This window comes from Trichoderma evansii (assembly GCF_050947405.1).
Source record: "Trichoderma evansii strain SZMC 28006 chromosome Unknown GGI43scaffold_15, whole genome shotgun sequence".
NCBI classification, from domain to species: Eukaryota; Fungi; Ascomycota; class Sordariomycetes; order Hypocreales; family Hypocreaceae; genus Trichoderma; species Trichoderma evansii.
In genome coordinates this window covers 755,761-774,842 of record NW_028145191.1, presented here as the reverse complement: position 1 = coordinate 774,842, position 19,082 = coordinate 755,761, and the positions used below count along the sequence as shown (strand labels likewise).

Below are 19,082 nucleotides of genomic sequence, written 5' to 3'. Positions count from 1 at the left end.
TGTGTAGCGCCAGCCAGCCAGCCATCCGCCGAATCGTCACCAGCCCCAAAGCGAGGGCGCCATCCATTGCCACCGGGATCGCGGTAGCGCTGTTTCGTACGATTTGGGACAACCGCCTGCCTGGCATCATATCATACACGGCTTGTACACCGAATACTGCACTGTACGGGCTTCTGCCTACGCCAACAGAACAGGCCAGCATCGCATCACATCAGCGCCAGCGACACGTTGACCAGCCTCTCGTCAGCACCGTGCGCTCCAATCGTGCCTCGTACACCGTTTCTTATTACCACGACAGGACAGCAAAAAGATGGCCACGCCCAGTCCGGCCCAGCCCGACGTCTAAAATAGCCACCGCGACTTCTGGATACACGAGCGCCGCCACCAGCCACCAGGTACCGCCAGGGGGGCTAGAACATCTTGCCTGTCAACGGCCACGCACAGAGAAAAAATCCAAAAAAACACACGTCCCCACCGCGAGCCGCCGAGCTCTGGCGACAGGCCCTATAAACTCGACCCAGCAGCCCCCAGTGCCGCTGCTATCGGTGGAGCAGCGCTAAGAAGGCCTGTTTTGCTACCCCACGCCGGGACCAGCGCTGTACCGAATCGTGCCTTACAGCTCAACTGCCCTCTTCTGCTGCCTCTTAGCTCAGCTGCTCTGCGCTGGCCAACCTCTCCCTCTCGTCCCGACCTTGTCCAGCCTTCTCTCCTCTGCATCTTGCAGCTCGGCTCTGGTCTTAATAATAACGGCTGCTGTTATTATTAGCTGCGTCTCGCCGTCCTCCTTTCTCCTATTTTATTATTCTTGCATCTGATAGGAGCTGGCTCTGCGTCGGAATCCTCAGCCGTTTTACCAAACCTCCGCACTCTGAGCCCCTCCAAAAAAACTGCCGCCGAGCTCTCACTGCTCGCCGTGCCTTTAAGCAGCCCACCACCCTCGACCTCTGCTATATCTTGTCAACAACATCTCACTACTGCCACGAGCTTAGGTGATTTTTTATATACCGATTAATTCCTCCATCGCTCCATAGCAGCACCAGTCCGCCTCGGTAGACGCCGGTCGAGCCACTGTCAACGGCTTCCGAGCCCACCAGCAGAACAACCCACAGTTCCCTAGGGAACAAGAATGATCCCCATGCAACGCTCTCTCTCATCGCCAGACTGTATCCAATCCTCCCCACGTACGTTGCCGTCGTCCTCTGGCCCAATCTTCCTCCCGGAAATTTGACCTTGCACTCGTGTACTGATGGTTCATGCCACTGGTCCAGCCGTGTCACCCACGGCTGCTGCGCACGACTCGAGATCTTCGACTCCGTCGCCGGACAAGAAGAGCAGCTCCAACACCAATAATAATAACACCAATAATAACAATGGCGCGGAAGCGCAACGGCCGAAGCGATACGAATCGCGAAGTCCCAGCCCGACCCCGACTCGCAACTCTGACGTCCCCCAGACCTTGGCCTTGCGCCTGAGCGACGATGTGCCCCGCCGAGGTCGCCATTCGCCCATGGCCTCTCGAAAGCCCATTGTGGCACAGCCAAACATGCCAAACTCTAGCAACGCAAGGCACGGCACCAATTTTCGACCCCTGACCCCGACGAGCTCATCCAACGAAACGCTGCCGGGCTCAAAATTCACAAAGAAGCCCTTGCTGCACGATGTGTCCATGTATACGAATACGCACCTGGTGCGAGATAGTGACAACACCACGCTGGAGGAGCTTGCTCACGTTGTGCGTCTTTCGAAATACCAAGAACGCAAGCGTGCCAACACTCGAATCCGCCTGCAGAGAAGCTTGATTTCTACTGCATTGAGTGCTCGGCTGACACGCTGTGGTGAAATGGCCCATCGTTACCTTGTCGAAAGCTTCCGGAAAGATGACAAGGATAACTTTGCGGCTCTGTACAATGCCATCCACGATGTTCGCAAGAGCTGCGATGAGCTCCGAAGATATGCACTTCTGGAGCCCGAGCTAGAATCTTTCTCTTCTGCTGCTGCTCTGGGTTCATCTGACAGCTTAGATACACCCACTAACTCTACAGTTGGCGTTGTTGATCCGCTCAAGTCTATTACTCCATTTTTGCATGACATTTCTGCCTCTGCTAGGGAGACCTTTATTGAGTTTCTGACACAGATTAGAACGAACCCGGACTACTTGGCCACTCGCATATGTGCACTCACAAGTTCTGAGCTCAATGTCTTCTTGAACTTTCATAAAGGTTTGGAACCAGTCGAGTCGGTTCTTCCATTCCCCACACGAAATCCCAATCGGCCTCACGCAAGTGCCTCCGGCCGTAGCTCCTCCAATACCGACATCGAAAGACTCCTCTCTTTCCAGAGACATGATCCCTTGTCAATTCTGATCCATGCCTGCTTTGCCAATTCGGCTGGTCCTGACAGCTCCGAAGACCAGCGGCGCACTGATATCTGGGCCACGGTCCTGGCTAAGCTGATTGCTGAACCCAAATCCGCCGGCGAGCATTTCCTGATCTGTGTACTAAACATCTGGACAGCTATGCGCGACTGGTCTGGAAAATCCAACATGGAGTGGTACCTGATGAAGATCCTTGAAGACGGAGCTTTCTTGCTGGACCGCGCCGAGGATCAGCACGGCACGCGATTCAATCTCTCAGACTGGAACCAGTCGGACGAAGCCGCTGCCAGGGACTTTTACGACCGCGCCGTCAATGGCTTGTTCGAGCTGGTTGATGATGAGGACGCTACCGGTATCCCGGAAGGCCTCTTGGAGCTCGGAAATGCGATCCTGAGCAAGCTCGAGAATAAGTTTGTGGAGAACACCTCCAAGTGGCTTGTTTGGAGATGCCTCTTCTTTGTCTTTTTGCTCGGCGTCATCATCCACCCCGAATACTATGGCATGCTAGCCGAGTATCACATCACCCCTTATGCCAGAGAGAAGATTCTGAAAAAGGTTGCCATGAGAGCCCATGAATACGTTTCAAGCATGTGGAGTGGCAAGCCCTCGGCCACCTGTGTCCCTGTGAACATCCCGCCCAAGATCAAAGGCCACGTGGAAAACATCCTCGCTAGGTTCCAAGGCACCCGGTCCAAGGTTCCCGCCGCTAAACTGCTGCCCGCGAGATCCATCACCTCCCTGAGGGAGACTGTGGAGGTCCGCCCCTACTTGGTCATCAGCCCTGCTGATTTGGCAACGTTGGCGAATGCTCTCTTCCCTGAGAAGCGACCGCATTCCGCACGCTCTGGCCCAGCCTCCATTTCTGGGCTGTCGGCCATCTCCCAGCCCATCTCCATGTCCAGCCATCACAAGAATAGCTTTGATACAGCCTCCATCATCAGCACTAGTGCTTCGTCCATTTTGAGCGATGCAACCACGTCTCGTGATTTCATCTATGATCTTAACACTGCAACACCTCGATACTCTCCCCCTGCTGAAGATCCCGAGGAGCAGAGGCGGTTGAGCAAGTACGAGGATGATGGCTATCGCCTCAGACTTGCCATCCACGAAATGCAGCAAAACCTTGGCGCAGATGCCGTTCGTGGATCTAGCCACCCATGTGCCGAGAGGTGGGTAGTTCTCTTCATTTCCCCTGACGGAAAGAGCCTGTCTACGCAGATGACCTATGATCCGGACGACGAGCTTGAAGATGAGGAAAACTCATCCAGCACTGATACCGACGAGGACGAAACGCCACAGCGCCCCGAGCTCGACAAGGATTACCACCAGCTACGTAACTCTGTTCTCAAGCTGGTTGAGGATTATGAGATTCCTCGCAGCTTGGAGCCTGAGCGCGGACGTGCCCAACTTAGCAATCGCGCTTCTGGACTGAGAAAATACACGTCGAGGAACAGAATCATCCAACCAGAAAAGTCAGTTGCCAGCCGAAATCCTTACCGAAAGCAAATGGGCGTTGATGGCACAATTTCCACTACGGACTTGACGCCAAAGAAGCCTGAGGAGTCCGAGCCTGTCCTGATTACCATGCTGAAGGCGGCTTCATCCCAATCCAAGGCCCAGGCAGACTTCGTCTCGGCGCACATGTACTGGAAGACTCTGAACCAGCTAACGGCACTGGCATCGAGCTCACTCCGACAGGACGGATTCGCAGCCCTGATCAACATTCTGGCCCGAGGACCGCGCGATGCCATTCGCCGCTCCGCATCTGCCATTGAAGAGTATGATGCGTGGCTCGTCTGGCTGAAGCAAAGCCAAGAGCGCCATGAGGGCTTAATCGACACCATGATGAAACGCGTCAATGCCATTCGCGACAAGATGTGGTATGTTACCGATGTTCGCAATTCCAAGGAATATGCGCACAGCCGTGACATTTGTCAGGCTCTCAAGACCATGGGTATGCCGCGTCGTTGGAGCTCGTTTCAGCGCTCAAGGGCTCACAACAACCGTGGTCCTAGTTCCTCCTACCTCTACCGCACCGAATCGCAGATTATGGACCTCCTGGCCGCTTCGGAGGAGCAGGGCGGGCCGAACAAGCTTAGCGACGATCAGGCAGAGATGACCTCCCTGTGGCTGCAGCAATACGGGATCGAGAATTTCTGCCAGGGCGAGGAAAGGATCCATCGATTCTGCTGTGAGGTGGACCGGTGTATTTCCAAGCTCGTCGGAGAGACCCTTCGAGACGCGCCAGTTCTGTGGTCAAGTGAGCTGTATAAGCGCGATAAGCTGGTTTATGACCGCAGCAAGGCTAGAGACCGTGACCACTCCTGGGCTGGCGATGATTCAACAAGCATTATTAGCGAACAGGATAGACGCCATACGTCGTCATCATCTGGACGATCCAGTTCATTCGCCCGTGATCTGAGATCCATGACGAGCAATAACACCAGCCACCACTCTTTGGATTCGTCCAGGCACAGCCACTCGAGGACTGGTGGAATGCTAGCCGATATTCCTGATGGACAAGAATACTTTGATAAAGCATCCCCTGTAGATTCTGCAGGTACATTCTGGTCACCGTTTCAGCCAGCCATGTCCACCAGCTCAGCTCCATCGCGATACTCACCTACTACAAGCCTGACAAATGTCTCGACAACTTTCTCTGCTCCTCAGCACCACACGATCCCATCAATCACAAGCGCCTCTACTGGGCGTCCCAGTACTGCAGCTTCATCCAATGACACTATTCAGCAGCATCGCAGCGACGACGAAAAGACACGTTTTCTGAATGACCTTAAGCAAACCCTTACTAGCTTGCTACTGTCTGATTTAGGCAACCAGGTCCTAGCACGTGGATCGGAGACAGACGGCTGGTTCCAAAAGCTTGGACAGCAATGCATTGATAGAAAAGATGCCTTGGAGAGGCGGGCTCGCCGCAAGTCTGACAAGAAATCCTCAAAGTCAGGAATAGGAAGACTCAGGGGGCTTGAAAAGAAGAGAAGCTTTGGCAATCTCAGAAATGCTGGCGAAGGCACGCCGGATAGGACATCAGAGCCCTCTGAAAGCAGTCCTATAGCCTCTCCAGAGTCTCCTATGGCTACAATTGACCCGCCGCCGGTTCCCAAAGAGACATCGAATGAATTCCCATTCAAGAAGGCCTACAAGCGTCTTCTAAACATGTTTTGCGTTCATCCCAACCCATATTCGAAGCTCAATGCTCTCAATGAGCTCGAACAGCTCATTATCGCATCGATGCTGTCGAGCGGCACCAAAAGATCGCGGTGGAACAGGTCTGACGCAGGCTCTAGCATCGTGGAAGATCATGGATCCATCAGCCGTCCCACTCCTTTGGAGGGCATGATTGACAATGTCAAGGAACGCCGACAGCAAGCCATTCAGTCGGGCCTGCCTTCAGTTGGATTTTCTTCGTTCCCCTCTCGTGGATCCAACTCTGAGACACGATCTATTGTTTCTGGCGGTGCTTCCAACTCGGACCTTATTACCAAAGAGCTCTATACTCTCTTCCGAGATGCAGGAATTAGGCCCAAGTCTCTCTTCCGAGACCTGCAGTTCATCGCTGCCTTTGTTCCTCCCTCAGTTCTTGATAAGCCAGAGAAAGGAAAGGCCTTTTGGAATGCCGGACTCGCAGCACTCAAGCTGAAGTCGGAGGTTTGCCGAACCATGGTGGAGATGGCAGATGAAGTGATTGCAGCCCATTCGCACACTCGCCAGACAACAAGTGATAATGCTACTCCCCTCGACACACCTCAATCAACCACTGGTACTCCCCCACCCCCATCTACTACGTATGGACTGAATGATGTTGGTAAAATGTGGACGATTACCGCTAAAGAAGGCTACCCAACGGCGCAACGTGAGCTAGCCTTATTCTACTTATCTAACCCTGAATACGTTGAAAGAACAACGCTCCCCTTGTCCAAACCAAGGGAGGTGTTTAAACAGTCGGTCATGGAGAAGTATGGCCGCACCAGAGGTAGCCTTGGTGGCTCTGGTGCAGGCGGTCTTGGCGGTGTAGGTGCTTCCTCAAGAGGCCCAGGATCCGGAAATGGCAGCTCTGGGGATGGGCCGCTCTCTGGTGGATCTGAAGGCGACGTTAGGACCGACCCTGGCTTGATGTGCGTCGCTGTCCACTGGATGGAAGCGGCAGAGCAGGGTGGCGACGAGCTTGCCTCGAGCTTCCTGCGACAAAACGAGTTTATGGGACTCAGTTAAAACCTACAGTATTTTGTATGCAGCAGCCAGTTCTGGATGCCTGATATACCCTTGGCTGCTATGATTCATCATGACCATTATTGCTTCTTAGCTGTCTCTTTTTATTTTAGGCATTTATGCTTATACTTGGACGACCCACATGCATCCATCAGCGAGCATACTCTTGCCAATTCCATTTGTCGTCTCTTATCAATCTGACTTTTGATCTACATGACGCACATGCATGGAACCAACAACACGGATATGAATTCACGAAATGATATGACGGCATTTTTTTAACGTTCTCACACCGAGAGAGATGACATCTACCATCTTTGCAATCTGCATCATGAACCACCCCCAAAAAAAAGAAGCGTCGTTTATTTTATTTTATTTATTTTATTTTTTTCTCCATTCTCGGCCGATATAGAATATGAGGGAACCGCGCGGGCTAGCTGGCTGGCTTCTCTGATTTTATGATACCATTCTGTAACGGACGAAAATGGTGTTGGAGTCAGTTTTTTTATTTACTTATATACACATATACATCTATTTAGTTTAAGACTTTTTTCCGCAACCTGCCATTTTGAGCTTTTTAGATAGACGGACAACACACGTTCTTTTTTATTTTGTTTCTGATTCTTTCGTTGTTTGGATATTTGCTGTTAAGCACTCGTTGTTACTTTTGAGCTGTGGCGGAGGATATACCATGAGTTGAAATAACTTGTTGGATGGGATTTTTATTTTCATGTAGCGAGTTGAGTTGAGTTTAGAAAAAAGAATAAAGAAAGAAATGAAGTGGTAAAATGAAATACAACGTATTGAGTACAGTGAAGAGAGCAGATGTTATAAACTTATAACGCTACTAAGCTGATTAGGCCAGTAATCACAGTTAATATCTACTCCGTAATATATCACCGTATTCTCTCGAAAGATGGCATTATAAGGATACCTAGGTCTATCTTATAAAGTAATTAGTTAGCTATCCTCAGATTGACTGATTAGTGAGCTTTATCTGCCAACTTGCTTAAATATTTGTCCAGATAATATGTAACATTATAGGTTCTAGGCCTACAAGATCATATGCCCGTATACCCGCGGACATAAGACGTGCAGGTAGTAAGCACATACTTGAGTTGCCGGCTAGATATAATAAGCCGGTGTAAAGACGCCCGACTGTTATCCATTTAGACACAATTGATGTTGAGTGATTTGGACAGAGCTATTTCGGGCTTCATTTGCTCAATAAAGAGGAAAAGGAAAGGTTATTAACTTGCATGTTGACAACTTAGTTATGCAAAGGTGAAGTGACAGCTCTCAATACTAGACTAAAGTGAAGCAGCTTGTGGCAGAAATTGGTGGCAACCATGTTACTGATCCGCCATAGTGCAACAGTTGGTAATGTCCAATAGCAATAGAATAGCAATATGCTGCCTTCATGCAATGGGTATCAGTGGTACTCTATATTACCTCAAGAAGTATATGATACTCGCATTGATGCCCATCGGCCAGCAACTGGTCAAGCGAAGCAAGGGCTCAACAGCACATCAGAAGCAACTCGATTTCGCTAGGCCAGCAGCAAGGTGATGTGCCAGGTGTGCCTAATATTACCAAGTCGTGCCTATCCGGTAACCGGCTTAGTGTTCCAGCGCTGTTGGGGGACCCGCTAAAGCCCCCGCCAATGGGGGTTCCACGGCTCTGGCCACGGCTAGCTGAGCTCCATTAGCCCCAGCTGCAGCCTAGCACTTGGCCCCGACTAGGCTATATAAGTGCGTCTTGTAAACAGCGAGGCTCGTTTCACACGGCCTTCATGCTTGCTTCCTTTCTCTCTCTTGCTTGCATTTTTCTTCCTTTCACTGCACTTTTTCCATTCATATCTTTCCATTCATATCTTTCCATCTGCCTGTAGCAACAATGCTCAGCGACGCCAACCTGCAGAATGCTCTGCCCCTTCTGCAGGTGCCGCCAGAGATCCTCGATAGAATCGTCTGGTATCTCCAAACGACAGAGCTCTGCAAATTTCGGCTCACGTGCAAAGCTGCAGAGCAGGCTGTTCATTTCAGATTCACCTCGGAATTCTTCACGCGCAAGCAGTTTATGGTTTCTGAATTCAGTCTCAAAGCTCTCAAAGACATCTCCAGGAGCCGCTTCGCTAGCTATCTGCGCCATGTGCACATTAGCCTTGATCAAGTCGATGAGACGGCCAACCCTCGCATAAGCATGACAGCAGAGCATCGCAGTTTGTATCAACAACGCTTGACCGAGCAGAGCACTCTTTGGACGCTGGGATTGGTTCCTAAATATCTGGCCGACGCCTTCTCTCACCTACCAAACCTGGAGACGGTTGCGCTCCGCGATTTTAATTCATATAGGAGGTCTCGAGACGGTCCTCACGCGCAATGGCGCAGCTATGGTGCCATAACGCTTATGGAAGAGACTGGCGCCCTTCCTATGACCAATCAAGTCTTTGGCTACGGAAATCCAGCCCTTCTTGAGAGAGCCAACGTCATCTTCAAGGCCATCATCCACGGTCTGGGCCTGGCTAACGCGCGACCTAAAAACATTGAAGTGATGGAGAGAAACGGCAATCTGCTTTACGATTCTGCCTTTCACATGCACCCCGACTTCGAAGACAGCTATGCTCCTGTCCTTCGAAATCTTCAAAAACTGCACCTCTGCCTTGACGTTTACTGGGCTCCTTCCCATCATACTACACAGCCATATCACCAGCAAAATCTGGCTAGATTTCTCAAGCATTGCGAGGGCCTGGAAGAACTCCGCATCAACGGAAAACGCAACACTTACAGCCAAGGCAATCGTCAGAACCTCCATCTCTTGATGAGCTGGCTTGCATCATCAGAAGCGAAGCCCCTATCAGAGCTCCAATCGGCCGACATATCGATTGACAGCCGGTTTATTCCTCCTCCAGTCGAGCTTCCACACTTGTCCAATCTCAGCTTGGGAATGATGGCTATTACTCTCAACGAAGTCGTTGAACTTATTACCAAGTTCGCTGGCTCACTTCAGAATCTCGAATTATGGAGGTTCCATATAATGGCTAATCCGGGCACCGATGCCGAGATTGAAGAGAAGAAACAAAATTTATATGTTCACCTCTTGAAGAGGCTGTTGGCTATACCAAATCTCAATCTACGCCATATCAAACTAGGCATGCTCCAACAGATGCTGGATATTAGTGCTACGTATAAGAAGATGCAAGCCATAGAGTTTACAAAAGATGAAAAAGCCATCACGAATGAAGAGAAAGATGCAGCTGTCCCAGTTGACTCTAGACCTAGACGAAAGCCCACAAACAGTTCCATGGAATATACGGGTTCAGACTGGAGACATTTTGTGCGTCACGAAATGATACCTCGGCTGTACATCATCAACCAAGATATGAACAGTGAGTAATCTTTCTTCAACTACGCAAGCATTTTCTTGCCGTTATTCTATTCTTATTTTTCATTTTTCATTTGCTGACTTATTTTTTTCCCCCTATGACAGTAGCAGAGTTTCACCAAAGCCAAAATATTGAAGATCATGACGACGAGGAAGAGGAAAATGATGACGAAGACGAAGACGAAAGCGGGGACGAAGAAATGGATGAGTAACTAGACTGAGTTTATTGAGTAAATTAGCGAATGGCTAGGTAACATTGCGACTTTTGGCGCTTTATGAGTTATGAGAATACTGAATGTAAATTAGTTCTATCAATGTTGGCCCAGATGTTTTGGGCAGTTGAGAATACCACTATGATTATGACTACCTGATATTAGACTATGGTTAAATCGGTATGTATAACATGCATTTGTACCTCTATGTGTAGAGCGTATGGGATCTAGATCAGGTGGAGCCGCTGGGGTGCAGTATTTGGTTACTATGAATAGCATCGACACTAAATGCAAAAGAAACGACTTGGATGTCCAATTTTCGTATATAATGTCGACCATTTTGCGGAATGTTCCACCGTTTGTAGTGATTCCAGCCAAGAAGCTTTCCACAATGGCGCTCCCTCGTATATAGCCGCTTTCAAAATAAACGCAACTGGCCCTGCGGCCTGAAATATATATTCCATAAAGTATAGGTCCATTTGCAGCACGTAGTGTACACGATGGTTTAACTTTTGTGTAAGCCACTTGTATGGAGAGTTTAAGAGGAGCAATACATGTGTGTGTAAAGACCTATAGAGTTTTTACCTTATAACTCACACCATGCCCTTTGGCCAGTCACTCAAAAAATCTTCTCTTCTTCACGTTATCTCTCCCTTTGATGTTGAGTAAATCGACCATCTTTCTTGTTCTTGAACTTGACATATCCACCGCCAAGAACTCACCATGAGGACCTCGATAACCTCCCTTTCCTTCTTCTGCCTCTTCCTATTTGCTTCGCTCGGCTCCTCTCTGAGTATTCGCGGCCTATTACCAAGACAGCTGCGGGAGGTTAAAGATTTGGCGTCAAAAAAGATATGGCCTCCAGAAAAGCCTCCTCCGGTCGGTGATATCACCTTTTCATGGTGCCAGTTCTACAACAAGTCGGAGACGTGTTTCTCGAGGGATTTGAAGCACGGCTCGTGTTGTAAGTCTGTTCGCATATTATTGGTTGGGCGGGCTGAGAGGACGAGGCGCTGATATTTGACTCTTGTAGACGACCTTCTGCTGTTGGATTCTAAGGTGTTGGATCTACTGGAGGATGTGGGAGCATCTGGAGGGCAATGCATGCTGTTCAAGTGAGTTAATCAGTGCCCCTATCAAGCATACCCGTTGTTGCATATATCGCGCCAATTATATCTACTATGTCCATGTTATTATATCTACCACATCCATCTACCATATAAACATCTCTATTACATCTTTACACCTGCATACATGTATGTTTCCTATATACACCAAATCTACCATGTACACTTTTCAGAAGCTAGACTAACTCATCGTCTCTCTCTCCAGCTCCCCAGACTGCAAAGGCAAACGCACGTCGATATTCACCGGCCAGCACCTTTGGACGTCCTATCTCTGTCCCAAAATCAGCAAAAAGGTCAGGTGGAACCGCGACGCCCGCTCGGTACGCTGCTGTTCTGGTCCGCCAACCACGCCGTGGTGCAATAACGCAATCAGAAGGGAGCATAAATGCGTTCAGTAGTGGCAAATGGTATCTGTTGTGCTCGTACCTTGGTATTTTCCTGGTATTTTCCTTTTGCTATTACTATCTGGGTGGTGTTGAGGCGTGTAGCAATTTCGCGAATCTAGATATACACATAGCTTCAATTGCGTATCCTCACCAGCTGCATATACTGTGTAATACGCCAATTGAATGAAAAAAAGCTTCACGTGTCGGCGGTTGCCATATTGAGCGCTTTCTCGCGGCATTATCATGCATCTCTTTGATTCAATTGAAGTCCCAACAAAATTACTAGCCAAGTAATTAAAATTGCCCGCACCAGCCACGGCTCGGTAACTCAAGCTCAGAGCTCCAAATTAGTCCCAGCCATCTAGTTCCAGTCGCTGTATCAGCCCCCCATAAATCCAGGCAGCAAGACCACTCATAACCCAGCGCTCCCCCGAACACGTGATGTCGTGGTCTTCTCGCGCCGCCGCCCAGTGCGGTCTAGGCGCGCTGGTGCCTGGAACTGTTCCGAAATGGCACTAGAGACGCTCAGCTTCCCGGATGCCACAGACGCAGCGGCAGCGTTAGCGGCGTCTCTGGCGGGGAGCGCTCCACTAAAGTAGGCAGCTCTGGGGCCTTTGCGCTGGGCGGTAGGGCCTGTTTGAGTAACTGCTGCTGGAGAGCTGGCGATACGAGCTAAGCTGCAAACTATTAAAAAGGCGTCGTCTGTCGGCATCAAGCCGCGTCAAACTTCAGCTTCTCTTTCGTTTCTTGAGCCATTGAGCAATCAATTGAGTCGTGTTGACGCTTTTTTTGCCTTGTGTTGCGGCATTGAATCGAATTGCGCAAGCATCGTCATCGAAACAAGCATCCTTCCTTGTCTGGCACCTGGAAAGACCGCTAGCACTATAATACAGCGCTGACATCAACATTCCACCTCCTGTCCGCCTTTTCTTCTTTCAACCTCTCTTTCTCCTTACCTTTTCTCCCACTCACCCTTCTCCATAATTCTCATTTATTGTTATCACCACAATCATCATGGCCCGTCGAAAGGCTGCTGCCGCTGCTCCTGCTGCTCCCGCAACGCCTCCGCTGGAAGGGCGTGTCCTCGCCATTAGCGGCAAGTTTGACAACTCCAAGCACACCCACGCTTCTTTGGAGCAGCTCGTCAAGTCTTTGGGTGGCAGCGTCACCAAGAGCGTCACCAAGACCACCACCCACGTGGTCTGCACTGAAGATGACTACAACAACAACACAGCAAAGGTGGCTGCTGGCAAAGCCAAGGACCTCCCCTTGGTCAGCCCAGAGTGGATCTTTGAATCCGAGAAACAGAACAAGACCATCGACCCACAGGATCATGTCTGGGGCAGCGACAGCGCTAAGCCCAGCGATGACTCGCAGGCCAATGGCAAGAAGCGGCCCCTGATGATTTCCAAGAGCGACGACGACGAAGAGCCCGAAGCCAAAAAGACTAAGACGGCCAAGGGGGGCAAGGGCTCTAAAGCCGCCAATGGCAAGGGAAAAGCTGCTCAAGCTGACTCCGAACCTGCAGCTGAGACCAAAGAGGAGAAGGAAGTGGCCGAGGGTCAATTCATCAAGAATAAAAAGGTCGCCATTCCTGTAGATGAGCACTGCCCGCTCAACTCCACTTATCAGGTGCATATCGATCCAGATAGCGGATTGATCTATGATGCTTCCCTCAACCAAACAAATGCATCACACAATAACAACAAGTTCTATCGTATTCAGGCGAGTCTAGTTTGTGTCCCACTTTGCGGCAAGGCGTACTAACGGAATCCCCTCAGGTCCTTTTTGAGCCCAAGTCAAAGTCATACAAGACATGGACTCGGTGGGGCCGCGTTGGTGAAACTGGTCAGAGTGGCCTTCTTGGTAACGGCACCGTTGCAGACGCACTCAGAAACTTTGAAAAGAAATTCAAAGACAAGTCTGGCTTGGCGTGGGACAACAGAGGCGATAATCCAAAGCCCGGAAAGTACGCGTTTGTCGAGCGCAGCTACAACCCTGATTCTGATGACGAAGATGATGCCGATGATGATGCCGATGGCAAGGGCGTCAAGAAAGAAGAGGAGGAGGAGATCAAGATTGCCGACTGCACCCTGCAACCCGAGGTCAAATCGCTCATGGAGCTTATTTTCAACCAGCAGTATTTCCAGGCCACTATGACTGCCCTGAACTACGACGCGAACAAGCTCCCCCTGGGAAAGCTCAGCAAAGCAACTATTACCCGCGGTTTCCAACAGCTGAAAGACCTGGCAGCCTTGATGGACGATGCGACTCTCGCTCAGAGCAAGTGGAACATGACTGTAGCCAATGCCACGGAAATGTTGTCCAACTTGTATTATTCCATCATTCCACACGCCTTTGGTCGCAATCGACCCCCAATCATCCGAGACAATGTTTTGCTCAAGAAGGAAATAGAGTTGCTGGAGAGCTTGTCTGACATGAAGGATGCGGCAGAAATCATGAAGATTGACCGCAAAGCGACGGACAACGTTCATCCTCTCGATAAACAGTTCCAGAGCCTGGGTCTCAATGAAATGACCCCGTTGGATCACACCGGCTCCGAATTCAAGTATCTGTCAGATTACCTCAACGGCACCAAGGGCGCAACCCATGCCCACAGCTACAAAGTCCAGGATATTTTCCGCATCGAGCGACAGGGCGAAGACATTCGTTTCGACGAGTACGCAGAGAAGAGCAAGATTGGTGCAAACCGCCGTCTCCTCTGGCACGGCTCGCGCGCCACAAATTTCGGTGGTATTCTCAGTCAAGGTCTGCGAATCGCGCCACCTGAGGCGCCTGTCTCTGGTTACATGTTTGGCAAAGGTATCTACTTGGCCGATATGGCATCCAAGTCTGCCAACTACTGTTGCTCGTATATCTCTGGTGGCCAGGCCCTCTTGCTTCTTTGCGAAGCCAGGCTGGGTGATCCCATGCAGCAATTGACCAATTCCAGCTACGATGCTGGCAACACAGCCAAGAAGGGTGGCATGGAAAGTACCTGGGGTATGGGTTTGACAGCGCCGCCGAAGTGGATGGATGCTGGCGTTGTGCACGAGAGCCTCAAGGGTATTGAAATGGTAAGTTGATATTCTTCTCTGCTTCTTCTTATGCGCCATGAACCATTTACTAACTCATTAATAGCCCGACATTACTGAAGCACCATGCCTCACCAACGTTGATGGCGCATACCTCCAGTACAACGAGTTTATTTGCTACGACGTCGCGCAAGTCAAGCTACGCTACCTCCTTCGCGTCCAGATGTAAAAATAGGGGTAAAATTGGGTGTAGTAATCACGGACTATTTTCTACCTTTTTTTCTTTCTCTACAGGTATGTGATGGATTATGGGCCTGGGTATTATGAGAAGGGAGCATCTTTAGCCGGTTTTTTGGGCCATTGCTTTTGGGAGTTATGGAGGATGAAATTTGTGTAAGATAGCTGGCTAAAGCGTTTAAGTATGACGTTATGACTAGACGATAAATAAAATGATGCATTTAAAGTATAGTTTTGTTCACAATTGCAATCTCGTTATTCATTTTCATTGTTGGGTTTTGCTCCAAATACAGCCTACACCAATCTCTCTTCCCAGCCTAGTCGCCCAGCGGATAAGCATGCAAAATCTGTCCATAGTACAGCTCTGCATCCTTGGAAGCAAGGAAGATGAAAGAGGGAGCAATCTCGCTCGGCTGGCCAGGTCTCCCAATCCCAGACTTGGCTCCAAATCCCTCCATCTGTTCAGCGGGCCGCGAAGCAGGCTGCAAAGGCGTATGAACTGGGCCAGGGGCTACGCCATTCACTCGAATGCCTTTGGGCATGAGCTGCTTTGCTAGTGATTTCGTGAATGAAGAGATGGCTCCCTTGGTGGATGCGTAGTCTACCATTGCCGCAGTGCCTCGGTAGGCAACTGTCGAGGTTGTGTTGATGATGCTATGTTGTATTAGCAAAGCTCATGAACGTGTAAGTGAATAGAGGGACAGGCAAGAACTCACGAGCCGCCCTTTTCCATATGCGGTACCGCATATTTAGTAACAGCAAACATTTGCAGAATGTTGCTTCTGAAAGTACTCTCCACGTCATCAAGGTTAATCTTGCTAATATCTTCGCACATAATCTGCTTCGAGGCATTATTGACTAGCACGTGGAGAGCGCCAAATTTCTGCATGTGCTCCTCAACAGCCTTGCGGCACGTTTCGTTGTCCATGAGATTCCCTGGGATAAGGAGGCATTCTTTACCCTCTTTCTCGACCATTTTCTTGGTCTCTCGGGCGTCTTCCTCTTCTTCAGGGAGGTAGACTATTGTAACGTCTGAGCCTTCGCGGGCGAATAGAACTGCTACTGAACGGCCAATGCCAGAGCTGAGCGAGCATCAATTGTTAGGTGAACCATTTGAGCTATTACTACGTGACTGAGTATTTTATGCACTTACTCTCCGCCGGTGATGAGTGCTTTATTTCCTTTTAGCTTTCCGGCTGCGAGATACTCTTGGTGCTCATGTTTGCCTTCAAGAGCGGTTGCCTCGCTCGTAGGCTTCATATCCTTCTCCAGCCTGACATATTAATGTCAGTAAGACTTTCACTATAATTTTTTTCATGTCGAAAATTACCCTGGAAGATCCTGTCTTTGGGCCTCCTCGACTGGTTTAAAACTGCCTGACTCTGTACGAGACATTGTGTGAAATTTCTTCTTTGAAAATGTTGAATTGTGGTTTATTGCAGGGTAGCTGCGTGTAAGACGCGTGCAGGTTAATTGAGGTCTATAGATGAGTTGCTTTAGAGAGCGATGAGTAGCGATTTTGAACATGGTTTCGCATTTAAGCAATTATATATAAATAACACTCATGACTACACATGTTTTATAGAATTCATTTATATCGCCTCGTCTGATGCTGACAGAGTTGCGTTTCCGTGATGTCACTGGTTCGTCGGATATGACGCATAAGATACACCATGAATATTTCGGACAAGATTGCTCACTGCACCGCAAATCCAAAACCATCAAGGGCAAATAATAATAAAAATCGACCATACATTACGGAAAAAATCTTCCGGAGTATCAACTCTTTGTATCTAGCGAGACAACTAACCAACAAGTTTGATGCGGCTCCATTGATTGACTGCTGCTAGCATGAAGTTTAGAGTGACCGCTTGACATAATGAAACGATCATTGGAAATTTGGTCTTATTGGGTTAGTCATCCACTCATAAAGCGCTTCCCTCTTGCTAAATAACGCCTACTTGGTGAATACATACACGTACCGTCTTGGCTGTCATACTTAGGTACCTAGTATATTTGTAAAAAAAAAAAAAAAAAAAAAAAAAACCTATAGAAGCCAGGAGACTTTTTGTGTCTGTGGCAATATTACTCTTCGCATCCAATTTACCCTGCGACCCCTAGTGCGATAGGAGAACCCCCAGAAAAAGCAAGGCAGCATGGACGGTGATTTTTCTATATCGCGATGCATACGTGATGATAGGATACACGCCTGTTCTATCTTGACACTGCCAGAGATGTTGATATCCCATGAATCGATAGAGGGATGTGAATCCATCTCTAAATGGACGTAGTTGATATCTTGATGAAGGCGGTGGTAGGCATGGGCCGTCCCACTGAATGGTAGCAGTGAGCCCTTCATTTTGAAGCGACTAGGGCCATAAAACCACATTAGAGGCGCCCGATTCAGCCAATTTGGGCAAGATGTAAGCTGAAAGTGATCATTTGGGTCAAAATGAGGCCACTTGGCGAACGTGGCAAAGAAGGCCCCGGGTATCTTCTTGCGCACTTCTGATATGAACTCTTGGGGATATTTTCCCAAATTCAGGTTAGTATTGCTCTCCGTCTTATTGAGAAACCAGTCTGTTACTCCCATAGCGGACATGATGGCTTCGGCCCTCCGCCCCCCGGTCTTATTCTACCTTATATGTAACTGCCAGCTCAAATGAGCTATAAATACACTACAAAATCACGAGGAACAAATCATATCATTTCTAGATATTCTTTTTTTATTAAAGTATCTCAGCTAAATAGCATTTCGAGAAACCTTTGGTTTTACATATACATAGCCAAGTAAGCTACATTCCATCGGCGAGCGTATGCCCTCCATCAACCACCACTCTCTGACCATTGACAAACTGATTTCCAGCGAGAAACAGCACAGCCTGCGCCATGTCTTCATCCCTTCCTGGGCGTCTGGCAGGAATCATGCTTTCAAACCTCTCACTATCCAGCTGGCTCTTCTGTCTCTCATCACTCTCTCCAGTAGTCATCTCACTGGGAAAAACTCCCGGCGCAATGCTGTTGACGCGAATCTTTAATCCAGCAGCAGCGAATTCCGCAGCCATCATGCGCGTCAAGTGTTCCGCTGCTCCTTTGGAAGCGTTGTAGCTGAAGTGGTGCTGACTTGTTTTGATTAAACCGGAGATGGAAGTGATGTTGATGACGGTGGAGGACCATCCAGGATGAGTCTCGGTAGAGTTTTGCAGCAGCGGTAGAAAGGCAGCAGTTGTGAAATACATGGCCGTAACATTAGTTCGATATGTTTCAATCCAGTCATCAAAAGTCGATGAGTCGCTGTCGAAGAGGGACTTCTTCAGCTCTTCTGCCGAATTTGCTTCCGCTGTGGTGTGCTTCTCGCCGCTGACACCGGCATTGTTGACGAGGATACAGATGCATTTTTCTCGTGTCTGGATTTCTTCAATGAGAAGCCTTATGCCTTCTTTGGAATTGATATCTGCTTGAATTGGAATTATATCACCAGGAGCGTTTTTGCCATGGGTAGACGCAGCGTTATCCAGCTTTTCTTTGGTGCGACCACAAATGTAGACTTTTGCGCCATTAGCAGCCAGAGCTTGCGCGGCCATGAGCCCAATTCCAGAGCCGCCTCCTAATTGTGAATTAGTGATGAGTTTGATCACATTTTTGTTCATGTCCAAAGAGAGAGCAAGTGAATTGCACGTACCAGTGACCAGGGCCACTTTGCCTGAGAGGTCGAAGAGTGCTTGTCCTTTGAGATTATGTGTGCTTGCCATGATGATTGTAAACTGATACCATTTACTGACTACAGCAGTAAAAATGATGGAAATACAAAAATTGATACTTTAGTTTTTATTATTGACATCTTATTTCTTATTGTTCAAGACTCTTGCGCTGCGAATACGTCATTATACCGAATCGCGGGTAAATATGGGTATCTTGGTGTAAGTGGCGACATGAGATGCAGCGATTACATCTTAGAACTACTTCGACTACGACTTTATTACGTTCTGGCCGGTGAGATTGCTCCTGGCCAATTAACGTAATTAATTTTAATATCCAGATGCAGATGTGCTTAATCAGCCTCAGAGCGTTGGGCACTTAGCCGCCAACAATAGTCACAG

General features: G+C 49.0%; 6 protein-coding genes across 6 annotated transcripts; 4 read left to right on the top strand and 2 right to left on the bottom strand.

Annotated features, from left to right (window-relative positions):
* The first annotated feature begins 981 nt into the window (after positions 1–981).
* Positions 982–6,966, top strand: GGI43DRAFT_99006 (uncharacterized protein). Its single transcript, XM_083210645.1, has one exon. The coding sequence runs from the start codon at positions 1,247–1,249 to the stop codon at positions 6,602–6,604; it is 5,358 nt and encodes a 1,785-aa protein (XP_083058993.1). The 5' UTR covers positions 982–1,246; the 3' UTR covers positions 6,605–6,966.
* A 1,429-nt stretch (positions 6,967–8,395) lies between these two features.
* Positions 8,396–10,585, top strand: GGI43DRAFT_409604 (F-box protein; the record flags this gene model as incomplete). Its single annotated transcript, XM_083206538.1, has 3 exons — positions 8,396–9,989; positions 10,091–10,235; positions 10,292–10,585. Coding segments are annotated over exons 1-2 (1,595 nt in total), but the record flags the coding sequence as incomplete, so codon positions are not given.
* A 117-nt stretch (positions 10,586–10,702) lies between these two features.
* GGI43DRAFT_409600 (uncharacterized protein) lies at positions 10,703–12,028 on the top strand. The gene is made up of 3 exons (XM_083206537.1): positions 10,703–11,161; positions 11,231–11,312; positions 11,530–12,028. The coding sequence occupies exons 1-3, from the start codon at positions 10,921–10,923 to the stop codon at positions 11,720–11,722; spliced, it is 516 nt and encodes a 171-aa protein (XP_083058991.1). The 5' UTR covers positions 10,703–10,920; the 3' UTR covers positions 11,723–12,028.
* A 351-nt stretch (positions 12,029–12,379) lies between these two features.
* On the top strand, positions 12,380–15,084 carry GGI43DRAFT_98853 (poly polymerase catalytic domain-containing protein). The gene is made up of 3 exons (XM_083210644.1): positions 12,380–13,435; positions 13,492–14,787; positions 14,852–15,084. The coding sequence occupies exons 1-3, from the start codon at positions 12,725–12,727 to the stop codon at positions 14,972–14,974; spliced, it is 2,130 nt and encodes a 709-aa protein (XP_083058990.1). The 5' UTR covers positions 12,380–12,724; the 3' UTR covers positions 14,975–15,084.
* A 103-nt stretch (positions 15,085–15,187) lies between these two features.
* Positions 15,188–16,503, bottom strand: GGI43DRAFT_409596 (uncharacterized protein). Its single transcript, XM_083206536.1, has 4 exons — positions 16,313–16,503; positions 16,136–16,255; positions 15,699–16,064; positions 15,188–15,636 (listed from the first exon to the last, which is right to left on the bottom strand). Exons 1-4 carry the CDS (start codon positions 16,375–16,377, stop codon positions 15,300–15,302), a joined length of 888 nt encoding a protein of 295 aa, XP_083058989.1. The 5' UTR covers positions 16,378–16,503; the 3' UTR covers positions 15,188–15,299.
* A 1,187-nt stretch (positions 16,504–17,690) lies between these two features.
* GGI43DRAFT_409591 (SDR family NAD(P)-dependent oxidoreductase) lies at positions 17,691–18,903 on the bottom strand. Its single transcript, XM_083206535.1, has 2 exons — positions 18,665–18,903; positions 17,691–18,589 (listed from the first exon to the last, which is right to left on the bottom strand). Exons 1-2 carry the CDS (start codon positions 18,732–18,734, stop codon positions 17,778–17,780), a joined length of 882 nt encoding a protein of 293 aa, XP_083058988.1. The 5' UTR covers positions 18,735–18,903; the 3' UTR covers positions 17,691–17,777.
* Between the last annotated feature and the right edge of the window lie 179 nt (positions 18,904–19,082).